Here is a 14,588-nt window from a genome sequence, read left to right on the forward strand (position 1 = left end):
AAAGCAAGGGGTATGATAATATCACCCCTAACATATATCAGAACAAGGCCATAGAATGTGTGATTTTCATGAAGAATGAGATCTTGTGGAATTTTCCTTTTATATATAATTATTTTCTTTATATTCAGTAGCCCAAAATGACGTCATGAACTGAAGTAGTCGTCTTATCCTGCAATGATGTCGCCGAAACTTTGAAAAAAAAACATAACCTTTGAATTAATTGTCTGATTTTGCTAAAACATTCACTGAGGAGATGTATTGCACTAATATTGGTGCTTTCGCTCAATCCACATTAATATCAAATTGGGCTTTATGACAAAGAGCTTGAACCACATCTCTCGTAAGATGAGAAATCGACATGATTGTGCGTGATGAGCGTCTGAAATGTGAGACACACACAAACGTTATTCAAGTTTATAATTGTATTTCAACGATATATTGGTGAGTCCATGATGTTTTGCAAGGGACATTCACAGTATTTCCTTCGTCACCATCACAGGATTAGTTTCATGATCTAAATCGAGATCTTATTTCGCAAAAACAGAATCCTACTTTCAGTCTACTAAGATCTGAATTAGAGGGCGCTGTTTATCTTGACTAGCTCGACTTTGTAGTACTCGCTTACGGTAGAGACAGAACACTGCCAAACTGCGTTACAAAGGTAAGAATGATATTTATTCACATAAAAGGGTTTGTCATTTATATTAGGATCATTGATTCCATGGGGAAATGTGGATACCGGTATTCAGTGCTGTTCGATTTACTACTACTACTAGCTACTTTGCTGGAGCTCTGAGGACGTCCTGTAAGTGTAACGACGTATCCGCGTATTTTGTGTAGTCCCATCTATCAAAAAATATGATGTAGCAAGCTTCCCCGAGTAGTTGTAATTACAAGTCAGAAGTAGAAATCTGTTCAACACATGGGTGTATGCAAGGGGGGGTCGGGAGGGTCGTACGACCCCCCCAAATTTTCAAAAGGTCCACTTTTTGTAAAAGACATTTTTGTTATTGAGGGCTTTTTACTCTATATAGGCCTACAACAGGAAAAAAAAGTAACCAGGTGGTGCCAGCAAATTGTCAAAAACCTCGTAAATTTCATAACTTAGTTTTAATATGCCATAATTTACCTTATTTCTAAGCTGCACAGCCATGCCGAAAAAGTCACTTTTGTATGCACCAAATTGCCCCATTTTAAGATATAAAATTCAAAAACTCCCTACCGTGGAAGGGGGGACACCCCCCTCCCACACCCTCCCCCCGCTCGGTCGCTCCGCTCCCTCGCAAAGGTAAAGGTCCAAAAATTTGGGTTACGACCCCCCCACAAAAAATCCTGGATACACCCCTGCAACAATCATATGTCATTTTATTTATAGACATTACGGAAAACTAAATTGCAAGCGCAAGGAGGGTCAAACATGTACTGCTTATGACACTGCCATGCTATGATGCGCTCTGTATATTTGGTTTGACTAAGTAGTAAGGGATGTATATTAGTAAGATTGTAAGATAGGACTCTAAGTCTCTATATCTTAGGAGATTTTACTTTAGTGGGAAGATGAGCAAACAAGGACTCTGGAAGGAGATACTGGGATAGAGTAAACCCCCAGTTTTCGGCCGGCCTCCAGAATCCGGACACCTATCACTTGTCACCCAAGCCAGCAAATTCTATTGTCACAACACTCGCATATCATATCGCTTCACATACTGGCACTGTCGTTCACAAGAGGAAAGTGCCTTAAGCTTAGTCACCTCCAAAAATCCATCTAGACTAGGGCATAAAATCTAGAATCTCACATCAAAAACGCAGAATTGCTGCAACTTTTCCAAAGCGTGCGCAAATCAAGTCTCGTGTTAAGACTCGGGGTCGCCGAAAAAGAGCTAAAAATTTAGAAGTATGCCGATCTGTTGCAAGATTTTTCGCTTATCGTAAGCTCAGAGTGTGATGGTATCCTCAGAAACACAAAAGAAATACAAAATCTTCATATGTGCATATATGCAGTGACTGAATGTACATGGGTTGAATGCAACTGCCAACTGACCAGAATTTGGACACCAACGGGTGCTGCAGATATGGTATGGCGCATTTTTCAGCAGCCTTGTACGTGCATTGGCATAGAACGTGCATAGCGCGCTTCCAAATTCTGAAGAGGCCAGACGAATTCTGGGGGATTATCAAGGTACCCTAATAATATTTTGGGATTTTGTGAAATTTTATGATGTATTTAACAAAATCAACATTGAGAAAAAGCAGTTTCAGATATGTTTAACATACATTGTTGTAGATATAATATTATTTGAGTTGAACAAATATTGCAGAAAAGCTTGAGTGTCCAAAAACTGGTGGTTTTACTCTAGACAGTCTTAAATGATGGGAAACTACCAAATTTACATTTTTAGTCTTGATTATTTGATTATGAAATGTTCTACACTTTGTCTTTTGACCCCTAGGTCAACCCAGCACTAAATCGTATTCCAGATGGCATCAGAACTCATGAGAAAAGATGTCTCAGTCTTCAGTGGCATTGGAAAAGAAGAGTTCCTTGGAGTCATTTATCCTGAGGTGAAAATGTTTTTTTTTTTTTTTTTTTTTTAAATGGATTGATAGATTGATTGATTCTCTTATCTGTATCAAAGTTTATATTTTTGGTTTAACTATCGTATCTCATAAAGGAATGTGGGCTAGGAACCCTTAATGGTAAGGTACATACATGTGATAAACTTACAATGATACTAAAGTGTATAATATAAAATGGAAAAAAGAAACAGTAGAAACACATGTTTTGGATGAAAACAATTAGGATGGCACATATTCCATCTAGCAATCCCTTGTTTCTTATCAACTTCCTGTGATCCTGTTTTCATGTAGAGGAAGCCAGCCATTCTTCGGGGAGTAGACATTGGGCCTTGCTCAGCAAAGTGGACCCCTGACTACCTGGCGGAGCAGGGTGGGGACAGGGAAGTCAAGATTCATGTCAGCCCCACCCCTAAGATGGACTTCATTACCAAGAACTATGCGTACAGGTAACTTGTAGGGGAATAGACCAGTTCGTAATTCCACTTTGCGCATGAGCAGAAAAGGTCATTTGTACCAACAGGCATTTTGGTTTGTAAATTCCCTGAGATAAGCATCTGTGATGCGATGATTATTAATGTGGTCCTTATCTAAATGGTGCTTGCCAGCACATCCACCTGACAGCAAGAATGGTATTTCGCTATATAAAAAGAAATAGGCTGTTATTGCATTCAATACAAAACAATGAAATGGATGCCTGCTAAATTGTCCACTGGTGGAATATTCTGATCACCTGATCTAAATGCAAGTTCATTCTTTGTTTGAACATGAATTCCATAAATTGTCACATCGGGCATGCTTATGCATTATGCCGCTTTGAAAACGAGTGAAGTGCCTAACCAACTGAGAAAAAAGGAAGGTCATTTAAAACAATGTGCACATGAGCTAATTACGAACTGGCTTATTGCATACCCCCAGATTTGTATGCACAAATTAGACTTGGCAATTAATGCAAAGCACATTCCATGAACAGGTCTCGAGCTTGTGTGCCGATAATGGAGGAATTTTATAGTTTGAGGCTTGAATCCCAACGAGTAAAGGGACCTATAGCATTTTGGGGGATCTCAAACAGATACATGCTATGTCCATAGTGTTATTTTGTAAGAATATCACCAAGTTGAATTTCTGTCCATTTTGTGAAAGAATCAAAAGCTGAAAGAAAAGTCTCTTGAAGACATAAAGATGAAAGAGACAAACTTCAGTGAATCATGTTCTTTGTAATTCGCAATACTAGGAGACAATTTCAGCCAGTCGTCAATCAGTCTTTCTGCAACAGATACGGTACCACTGACAAATGAAACTTTGTGGAAATTTGATGGACCTCTAAAAGAGGATTTTTCATAATGATGATAGGCCTCTTTTTGTAAACTGTCTGAATTGACGTTGATCCAGTGGTGGTATTTGATATCAGACTAGTGCCTCACTAACATAGCTCACACTGCCAAATTGCTTTGTGGTAACAAATGAAGAAGATTACTTAAACAAAAAAGATATTGAATGTGCTTTGCATCAATTTCTAAGTCATCAGTGGAATCTGATTGCCGCAGTATACATGTAAGCATCTCTGATGTGATTACTTATTTTATAGTTCTTGTATGGTCTATAGAGCTCATGCCATATTTGGCCTTTTCTTTTTAAAGCAGCTACATGAGCATGAAGACAATTAGTGCACAGCAAGCATCTGACTCATTTTCCCCCCACAAGTTGATAGAATAATTGATTAGATTTTTTTTTTCTCTCACTTCAATGTATATGATTATGGAAGTGATTTGTACTTACTGTAAAAGTGGAAATTTTGCAGTGTGTTGATTTTTGCACATTTTGCACGACCAGAAACTGTGGTAAAATAAAAGCATGCAAATATTTTTGCTTGCTGTATGTAACACTATTTAATGTTTTGATTCTGCAGAATTCAGCACACACTAAATTAATTGTACCCAGCTGAGTTCGAAAAATGACTTGAGCGAAAATTTCCCGTTTGACAGCAAATGAATATGATTCACCATGATTCTGCATGTTTGTAGATTGTAGTAAAGCAAATCAAATTCCTCGCGGGTTCCTTGTTTACTCTTGTTCCAGGAGTCTTCCATTCGCTGAACTTGTTCGTCGATGCTCAAGAAACTCTCAAGATGACTATTTTTTTGACAAGGTGAGAGGCTTCTGTTGTTTGATTCTTTCTTTGTGTGTTTTTAAGAAAGGTGAAATGTAGCAGAAACTAAGAAGAGGGATGTTGGTGCAATGGTATATTACAAATCCTATAACCCTAGAGTCAAAAATTCCAGCTGTCATCAGTATTCCATATTGATTTTTACCATTTTACTTCAGAGTTAAATTTTATAAAACTAAAGCTGTGCTCCCAAGTGAAGCTTGTCGTATGACTGTTTTTGGTCTTACTGATTTTATTTGTGTAACTTTGCTCCATGAATTGACATTGTTTTGACCACAGGATGAACTGTATTACCTCAGATCACTTGGGGAAGATCCAAGGAAGGTGAGACCACTTGCCTCTTTTCTCCTCCACCCTGTAGTAATTTGTTTGTTTGGCTCTCAGATGTTAGAAATGGGACCATCCTGACCAAGATGGGAAAAAACGAATATTCCATTTGATGCAAGTACCATTCAGTGTAGACGTACCCGGATTGTTGACACCTGATTTTCATAACAACCTTTGAATTCCAAATTGAAGGAATTCTTCTGTCAGGTTGTTTTTAATGCAATTGAGTTCAGTTGCAACTTTTGAATTGCTGCTTTAGGTATTAGAAAGTGTATGCAAAATAGAAGCTAGAAGGACTTGTCAGGGATGAAAATCTATTACAATAGATCAGTGTTTCAGAGTGCAACACCATCACCGAGCTGATAGCAAAGCCAGAGGGCTTCAACCTCCCTCGGAAACAGCGGCTCACCCTAAACCGCATCCGAACTCTCCATACAAGGACAGGCCACCGTCTGCACAAATGGGGGTTCTCGGCTAGCCCAGTGTGTGACTGCGGCCATCCTGACCAAACCCTGCGTCACATTGTGGAAGACTGTCACTTGCAGGAAGTTCCCAGGCGGGCTTGATGAACTTGCTCAAGCAAGTGATGCTGCCCTGAACTGGATCCGCAGCTTAGATATCAACCTATAAGGCTATAACCCTCCACCCACTCTGTTGTACTGCATCATATGACAGAAGAATGTTTCAGAGTGCAACATATACTTTTCTGTAATGCTTTCGATAAAAACTTTCTAATTTCCACATCGCTGTCTTTGATCTTCTGTAATACACATGCATTTGGGCAATTCCACGGTATGTAGGACACAGATGCCGAAAATTCAAAATATTTGTTTCAAACACCATACATTTTCAGATAATACTTGAGTTGAAGTTTTAAGAATCATTATGTTTTTCAATATAAGCAGCCATTTTGATTTTCAAAATGGCTGCCAAAATATGCCTATAACTCAATGGTAAGAAAGAGTGTATGGTCACATAATTTACCCTCTGTAAATCCACTTCACTAGTACTCTAAACAACAATCTTTTATATGCATGCAGTTACCAGACGAGTCTTTTACCACATGATAAAAAGAAAAAGCTGGTTGCTTTAAAGAATTTTATAACAACTTTCAATTAGTTTGGCAATGATGGATGTAACGTCAGTTACCAAAAACAAGGAATTTTTAACTTTATTCATCAAAGAAAGTGAGCTGTGTGATGTAACTTAGGATTTCTAATGTATGCCCATATGCCTTCCTTTCAATACCAGAAAATAAGGATACTTGGCTTACTGTAGAGTCAAATGAACACATCAAAATGTGTAACGTCAGTTACCGAAACGTCATATACCAGTATGTAACGTCAGTTACCATGACAGTAATTATAATCTAGGCAAATTTTTTGACTTTAGGCCATTTCAATACATCTGGGAAGTCAAAGGTTATCAACAAAGAGCAGCAAATCCCTTTGATAGGGAATGATGTCATCACCATGGTACACTGTATGTCCATGGACACATTTTTTTTTTTTGTTCACTTTATCTTATTTATTTATTCATCAAATTTTTTTTTGGTGGGGGGGGGGGGAGGCTTGAACTTTTGATTTTCGGTTCAGCACAAGTTTAAGGTTAAATCATCTGGAAGTTTAGGTTTACCACCTGCAATACAGGTTGTATATAATGCACTCAAATTACTATACAGTACTCACTGTCCTATGGGATGATAAAGCTACCAAATTTGTAGGCCTAATCAATGATGTGGTTGCATGGTACCACCTTTTTCTATTAAAAAGCATGTGTACAGCTTTATACCAACAGTTTTATAATCTTTACTAATGACTACTTTTGCAAGCATTTTTCTTTTTTTCTGGAACCTCAGTGGAGTTTCTACCTCAAGGCAAATGCAGGAACAGATATTTCTTAGCTTGCACTTAAATGTGTGGTTTAGTTTATATGGCACATCTTGAAATGGTACATACAACTGTAAGCAGGCCTGACACAAGGCATGTACTGTCATTGCTGTTTGAAACTAACACTGATGTTGCTCAACATTTAACACTGATGTTGCTCAAAGTGAGAGGTGATTCTAGGGTAGAATAAAAAACTGTTCATATTTGTTGATTACTTTATTTCATTCATGCAGAGACATTTTTGTAATACATGATAATTATGAACAGGAAGATTCGTTTATATTGATCTTGGTATTCTTTCGGTGCAAAGTCCTATTTCTTGGTATCTGGGATGTATTTGCAAGCCTTGATATACCAGTGAAAAGGAAAAGAAAAACAATTACATTCCTTCAAGCAAGGAATAAACAAATAATGCCCTTTTAACCAAAAAAAAGTATGTTTCTTCTTCACAGAAAAAAAATATTAAAAGTGTAACACTATTCATTTAAATCATTATTGATAATGGAGATCATTTTTTCATTTGTGGCCCTACAAATGTAACAATGCCTTGAGGGAGAAGGAATAAAATAAAGAAAAGAAGAAAGAATATATCACAGTAGATTTCATACATATTTATGAAATATTTTTATTTGTATGTTTTTTCCCCATGACCTGAAAGATATTTTTTTTCCCACACAAAAACATCTGTGTTTTGTGTGGTACTGCAGGGCATTATGAGTGGGGTACTCTAGATAGAAACTTTCCTGTTCATTAAAAAAACAACACAAAAAAACACAAAAATAAACCAAACAAACAAACAAAAAAACCCTTAGTTATGTCAATATTTATACTTGGAACTGCTGAATCTAAATGGCTGTGTGTGATCATAACTGTTGAATAAGCATTCAATCTAAGTACAAATGTCAAGAAATATCCTGTGGTGCATTTACATTATTTTTGCTAAATTGTGCTATGGCATGGGGGGGGGGGGGGAGCTTGCCGTCTAAGGTCCCCACCCTATTTTTGTCTTTAGATTTTGTTTTAATTTGTTGCTAAGTAAATGTCTGGGATTGTTAATGGTATACTGCAGCAGTATAATAGCCTGTTAAATAAATTAGTTCTTTGTAAACCCCATAGTAAAAGTATGTGTAACGTCAGTTACGTAACGTCAGTTACTGACATGTTTACCTTTAAGTTTTCATAAAACATAAAGAAAATGGACTTATGTTTCATTTCATTTGGGTATTTGTAATTGACGAATCAAGGTATGTTCCATATCAAACAAATCACTCTGAAAGGTCAGAACTATAAAATAACACAAAACTATTCCTAAACATGATTTTCCATGTGTAAACCCTATGGCAAATGTAAGCGTAACGTCAGTTACCGTCATGCCTTCACTGAAATTGGCATGGTGCTAAAAGGAAATATCTAAAGTGCACATTATTTTGCACACCTGTTCCTAAGAACCTAGGTATATTGCCATATTAAACACATGAAGTTTAGAAGTCAGGGACATGAGATATTTCCATTTAAATCAACACCATCATTTCCCATGTCCTTTTTCCGTAACGTCAGTTACCGACACATTTTCACTTGCTATGTGATAAAAAACGCAGTTTGAGAGAAAAACTTTCCACCTATTTCTTCATTCTCATGAACTCATTCATCAATGCTAATTACAAGCCCCAGGTGCTTTCATTCACAAAACTACAACATAAACAATTTTATGAAAATCCTTACGCGTAACGTCAGTTACCGTGGAATTGCCCATTTGTGTACATCGTAACTATTTATTTTTTTAGGCTCTTGTTGTTTTGTGATTGTATCTATCTATGCGTTGTTTTTCTTGTCCACTTGGTTTTGAGATTCTTCATTTTTTGTGTTGTTTGGTTTGGTTTAATGCAGGGCATTGCCGATATCAAGACGCAGTTCCCCGCCCTGGCAGCTGACCTCACCATTCCGGAGTTCTTCACCCATGAGCAGTTCTTCTCCAGTGTGCTCAGGGTTGGCTCAGCCAATCTGCAACTGTGGACACACTATGACGTAAGTACTGTATCTCCATGTGAAATCAATATGCCTGTATTACTCTCCATCCCCCCTGTTCCCTCCGCTCACAGCAAAAACAGAAGAAGAAAAAACAAGGACGAAAATAAAGGCTGACTGTCAGCAATTTTTCAGAGCAGTATAACGCTGTTGATTATGAAAATCTGTCAGATGCATTTGTTGACCTTCCAGCCTTTCAGGTAATGGAAAAGTATGTATTAACATCCATGGTAGTGTGTCACGATTGGAGGAGGGGGATGGATTCTTGTTATCCTTATGATATGTGAGTCTGCTCTTTATTTGTGATCCAGTGTATTGTATCCCCCATATCTTTCACAATCTTGATATTTCATGAATCGGGACTTCTTGAGACAAACTCACAAGGGGTTGAATGTGCCCTTGAGGACCAAAGCAATGAAATAAGATATTGATATTAGCCATTTTAAGAAAGTTAAGTTGGAAGTTTCACACCTTGAAAATGTTGTATTCATTACATTTATGTTACAGGAGGCAATGTTTTGGCATGTTATTTGTGTCACAAATAACAATTGACTCACGCTTAGTGCCAATAAGAGCATGGCAAAATATCATAAACATTACTTGATAAATTTTAGAACTTTTGTCATTGGATGTCTTTTTGAGATGGAGAATAAGGGCTGCATGTAGAATTTCCCAAACTGTCAAAAAACTCAGGATAGGCTCATGTGGTGTTTCTGTTTCTCTGAGGGACGATAGATAGGGCTGAATGGGGAATATACTGAAGCATAAGACTTTATTGAAAGACTCATTTAACCACATGTGTGCTTTGAGTGCTGATTGGCACAGAAAACCCCACAGCATTGTACACACTGTCCAAAGTCCCAGCACAGAGAAAGTGTTCAATGTATTAATCTTTTGAGAGTGGCTGATTCATGAGGGACTTTTACCTGTCTAGAGATCAGTGGATCTTTTCTTCTACTCAAAACTTGTTAAGATTTTTTAAAACTTTTTTTGGCACCATGAGATCTACTTAGTCACATGCATGTCTTTCATGATTGTGATAATGGTGTGTGTCACATGGATGCACCAATTTCAAACTGATTTAAGGCACTCTTTTATACTTTGCTGCTGCTCAGAACAAGGGATTAAGATGTGAAAATCAATGGATGTCTATCAATTCTCTCTCTGCAGGTCATGGACAATGTTCTAATCCAGATCAGAGGTCACAAGAGGGTCATTCTATTTAGTCCCCAGGATGCCAATTATCTTTACCTCACAGGTGAGGATGAGTGATAAGAGTCCCCACCCCGACCCCATTTATTCAAGAATAGGATGGATAGCTTGAAAGAATACTAGATTGCTCAGGCTTTTGCTAAGTTATGTCAAAAGTCCTTCTTTTGTATCAGTCAGGATTGATGCCAGAATGGACATCAGAGCTTTTAGTACTTCATACAATCTTAGCACACTGCCAAGTCAGTCAATTGCTGGAACTTCGCAAACAAATTGGTGATGTTGCATATAACATAATACAAGTATTCCATTTAAGTTTCTGTGTCAGATAGAGTTTAAAGATATCTTGTCATTTTCTTTCTTTTTTCATTTGTAAGATTTAAAGTTTACATGGCATACAATTTCATAATGATTAAAAAACAAGTTTAATCAGTAGGACATACCATCAATCAGGTATGAGTTAAACATTATTTCACGTCAGATTTTAAACTGGATAATGTTTGCTGATTTCCTACTAATTTGCAGGAGATAAATCAGCCATAAGTGACCTTGACAATCCAGACTACGAGAAATTTCCGGACTTCAGATTTGCCACACCCTACCACTGCAGATTACAGCCTGGGGATATCCTCTTCATTCCAGGTTTGCAAACATGACAGATTCGCTAGCATTTTTCCTTGGTTTTCTTTTCAGGAAAACAACAGCAACAACATTAACAACAACAACAACAACATACAAACACATATACCTTGTATGTACAAGTTTGCTTACAAACAAAAACATATTCTCATGGTTATGTGCTATGACAAATGATCCATTTGTAAATAGTGTTCAAATTCAGTGTAACATGGTTTTGCTCTGACACAGTTGCTTTCAGTCCCATTTTGTGACACAGACTGGTTTGGTCTGACCCCCTCTTGATTACGTTTTGAGTTGGTCCACCAGTGAACGCTTCCTTACTCTGTTCACTTTGGCAACGGTGTGCTTTGGGAGCATTTAGTCCAAGCTCTTATTACAATCTGAACCACTTTCAATGACTCCGGTTTGCTCTGGCATGCTTTGAAAATTAGGACTGAGCCTACCTTAGCTTCAACAGCCAATGTGGAAGAAGTCTTTTCTTTGATCTTTGGTCATATGCACATACTTGTTTTCGTATGATAAAAATATCATGCTACAGAGCTTATAGTCGGTTATAAGTTTCCTATTTTTGTGATTACAGCACTGTGGTTCCACAACGTGGTATCCCTGGACTTTAGCGTGGCTGTCAATGTCTTCTGGCGCCACCTCGATGCGAGTTGCTACGACAACAAGGACACCTATGGCAACAAGGACCCGTTGGCAGCCAGCAAGGCCCTGCAGATCATTCAGCGCGCCATCAAGTCCCTCGAGGAGCTCCCGGAGGAATACAGGGACTTCTACGGCCGGAGACTGGTGCGCGAGATTGAGAAGAAGACCTACCTACCCGGCAACAATAGGTGACGATGAGGATGCTCCTCCCCTCCACCCCCCCAGTGCCAGATGAGACGGTCCTCAATGACTTCAGCCATACCCCCAGCCCCCAACCAATTGACTTTACTATAAGCTCCATCTGTGTCACTTCTTCCAGGCCTGCGGAAGATTGTTAAGAGTAGTACACCACGATTACGAGCTGCCATGGGCTAAGTTTTAATAGTTTGCCACGGAAGTGGGTCTCACGTCATGGGTCGCATGATCAATTTTTGTTTTAGATTGTCTCATATGCCACAGAAAGAAGACATATACCTCAAACATCATTCAGAAAAAAACACAACAGCAATAGAATAAAAGTGTCGAACTTGAAAAAGAACATTGAAAAGTGTGTTAGCTTTGCAAACAATTTGGATAGTAATGTACATGTATATATTTGTTTGGCAGATCTGAATTCGTTTAATGCTAAGCGTTAAATTGTTATACACAATTTGCCCTACTTTATCACATGAAAAAATATTTTTAAAAAGCATTGGAAGTTGGAAAACTGCAAAGTTTATATTGCCAAAGTCGGGTGTTTTGCACATTTTTCTTCCTGTTATAGTTTCCGACTTTATACAGGTAATGTGATGATGCACCATAAATGTGTGAATCAGAGCTGACTATCTGCTGTTGACTACTACCCATGTATATCATGAAGTTCAGACAGTAGTACACAAGCTGTTGTTTCTCAATGTATTCAGTCAAACCCAGAAGGGAAGTACCACCAAATTGAGTGTATGATCAAATTGAAACCAATATCTGGCTCAATTGGGGGATAGGTAACGAATCACGTTGGGGAGGAGCATTTTCAAGGTAACAGCCATGCAATTTTATACTCTGTGCAATGAACGCCAGACGATTTGTCTAGGTTTGAATGAGTACCGGTAGCTAAGGCATGAGGAAAAGCTGATGTATGATGCCTGTTGGGACGATGTCAGCTTAGAAAACAAGGGCTTAGTGTCTTGTGTGCTGCAGATTTCTGTAGGAGGAAATTTCCTCTGCACAGTGTCCACAGTGTAATGGGAAGGATTAAGAAGCTCATAACCAAGATGTGTTGGATCGCAAAGATGTACGGCTGGGTTGTGAGAAGCAACTGTGCTGTGAGAAGCAACTGTGCTGTAAACAAGACTGAAGAGCATCTGTCCTAAAGGGAAAACCAAAATCATCAATATATAAACAGAGTGGTGTGTAAAGATGTACATTCTGTGAAGGACAGTGAGGTGCTGCATGTAAGATAGTCTGTGTGTCAGGAAAAGAGAAGCCCTTACAAGGATGTAACAGTACCGGTATGTATCACAGACACTAAATCGTGCGGTAGAATTGTCCTTCAAGGCTGCACCAAAAGTCAACAGTTTTGCTGTTCTGTGCTCTAATGAATGTAGAATTGATGCTGAAATAAAGAGGATGTTTGGACTGCAGAACTGGAGATAATGCTTTACAATGTGTGTGTTCTCAGTCATGTAGCCTTATAGATAAGACAGTGTTGATAAAATTGAAATGTAGTGTACAAATGATATATACATAGAAGATCTTTGATTCAGAATATAGAAAAAACATTGCATTACACAAGATATTAACACTGATAACAACAGGTTTTAAGTTTCAGGTTTTATTGACATTTATTTCTAGCAAACAATACACATAAGTACAGATAACATTTCAGTGATTTTAAACATGCTTGGGGGCACATCTCTAAGAGTAAAGAACTTGTGGCGAGTGTGCCCTTAACAAAAATAAGTATACATGTAATATGCAATGCATTGTACTACACGTGTACCTGTATGCAAGAATACAAGATACAGAAACAGATAGAAAGACAAGGACAAGAACAGAGACATACATATGGACATTTACTGTAAGAGTCAATATTTTCGCATGATTAAATTTTTCGCCCTTGGTGGCTCAAAAACATATTTGCAAGTTCTTGAATTCATGCTGTGCAATTGTCAACCCATTCAAAACGTGCAGATAAAATTGTGAAGATATTTTTGCGGGTTTTGGAGTTTGTGCTAGCCAAAAGTAGCACAAAATGCGCAAAAATTTCTGCATGTGTGTGTGTGTGTGTGTGTGTATGTGCTACTTTTGTGCGTATTTCTGCAAGAATTGAAAGCGTTGATCTAACGTCTGTGATTAAGGTACGTCAAATAGGGTAGCTTGATATGGGCAGTGCTCTTCAAGATTTCATTCTGGCATGCTATGTTTTAGTTTGCTAGTGCTGAACGTGACAGAGTGATTTTTTTTTTCCCATGCAAAAACAAAAAACAAAAAACAACAATAACAACAAATCCCCTGGGGCTTGGAATTCTGGGTCTCCAGGTGTAATCATTTCACATCAAGGTCATGATTCATGATCTTCTCGTGACATTAAAATGTATGACAGCATTCTCCATCACAAAAAGAGACTTTCGCTTCTGGAGAAAAGATGATTCCATTCAATGAAAATAAAAGTCTAGTGACTTTATGCAAAGTGAAACAGATACTGTTTCATCAGACGGATGCCATTAGCTCATTTGTAACGTGAGCTCCTCAAAACAACCTGTATTGATATACAATACCACAATATCAATCATAATTATCGCATCTCACATGTATTGATGCACACATATTCTAGATGTTTCATCCTCACAGAAAATGAGTTTAAGAAGCACGCTTATCTTGGGAAATGTGACTATTTCATTTGAGAATGGAGCCAATAGCATGGCATTAATTTCCTGTTGATCTCAAGGGGGATAACATGGTATCATATTTTTCAAGGTTTGGCGCCCCCGCATGGAGACCTTTGGGAATGACTGGCATGAATTTCTCAATTTGCTCTTCCCATGTGTTTCAACTTCAGAGTGATTAACTGCGTCAGACAAAAATGTTTAAAAAGTTAAGAAGTGAGAGGGGGTGACAATAAGCCCTCTCTG

The 14,588-nt window shown here is 38.1% G+C and overlaps 1 protein-coding gene across 1 annotated transcript; it reads left to right on the forward strand.

Annotated features, from left to right (window-relative positions):
- The first annotated feature begins 644 nt into the window (after nucleotides 1–644).
- On the forward strand, nucleotides 645–11,670 carry LOC139743290 (tRNA wybutosine-synthesizing protein 5-like). Its single transcript, XM_071653784.1, has 9 exons — nucleotides 645–661; nucleotides 2,451–2,562; nucleotides 2,869–3,023; nucleotides 4,654–4,723; nucleotides 5,021–5,065; nucleotides 8,845–8,982; nucleotides 10,153–10,240; nucleotides 10,717–10,833; nucleotides 11,411–11,670. The coding sequence occupies exons 2-9, from the start codon at nucleotides 2,479–2,481 to the stop codon at nucleotides 11,668–11,670; spliced, it is 957 nt and encodes a 318-aa protein (XP_071509885.1). The 5' UTR covers nucleotides 645–661; nucleotides 2,451–2,478.
- Nucleotides 11,671–14,588: the final 2,918 nt, after the last annotated feature.

This window comes from Diadema antillarum, unplaced genomic scaffold (assembly GCF_040938485.1).
Source record: "Diadema antillarum isolate AM-2024a unplaced genomic scaffold, OU_Dant_1.0 seq00001066_RagTag, whole genome shotgun sequence".
Classification (NCBI taxonomy): domain Eukaryota; kingdom Metazoa; phylum Echinodermata; class Echinoidea; order Diadematoida; family Diadematidae; genus Diadema; species Diadema antillarum.

What these genes read in the sequence shown, in the direction of transcription:
- LOC139743290 (XM_071653784.1), top strand. Translation starts at nt 2,479, where the DNA reads ATGGCATCAGAACTCATGAGAAAAGATGTCTCAGTCTTCAGTGGCATT. An exon ending in ACCAAGAACTATGCGTACAG is followed by an intron (nt 3,024 to 4,653) that starts GTAACTTGTAGG and finishes CTCTTGTTCCAG; the next exon opens with GAGTCTTCCATTCGCTGAAC. An exon ending in TTGGGGAAGATCCAAGGAAG is followed by an intron (nt 5,066 to 8,844) that starts GTGAGACCACTT and finishes GGTTTAATGCAG; the next exon opens with GGCATTGCCGATATCAAGAC.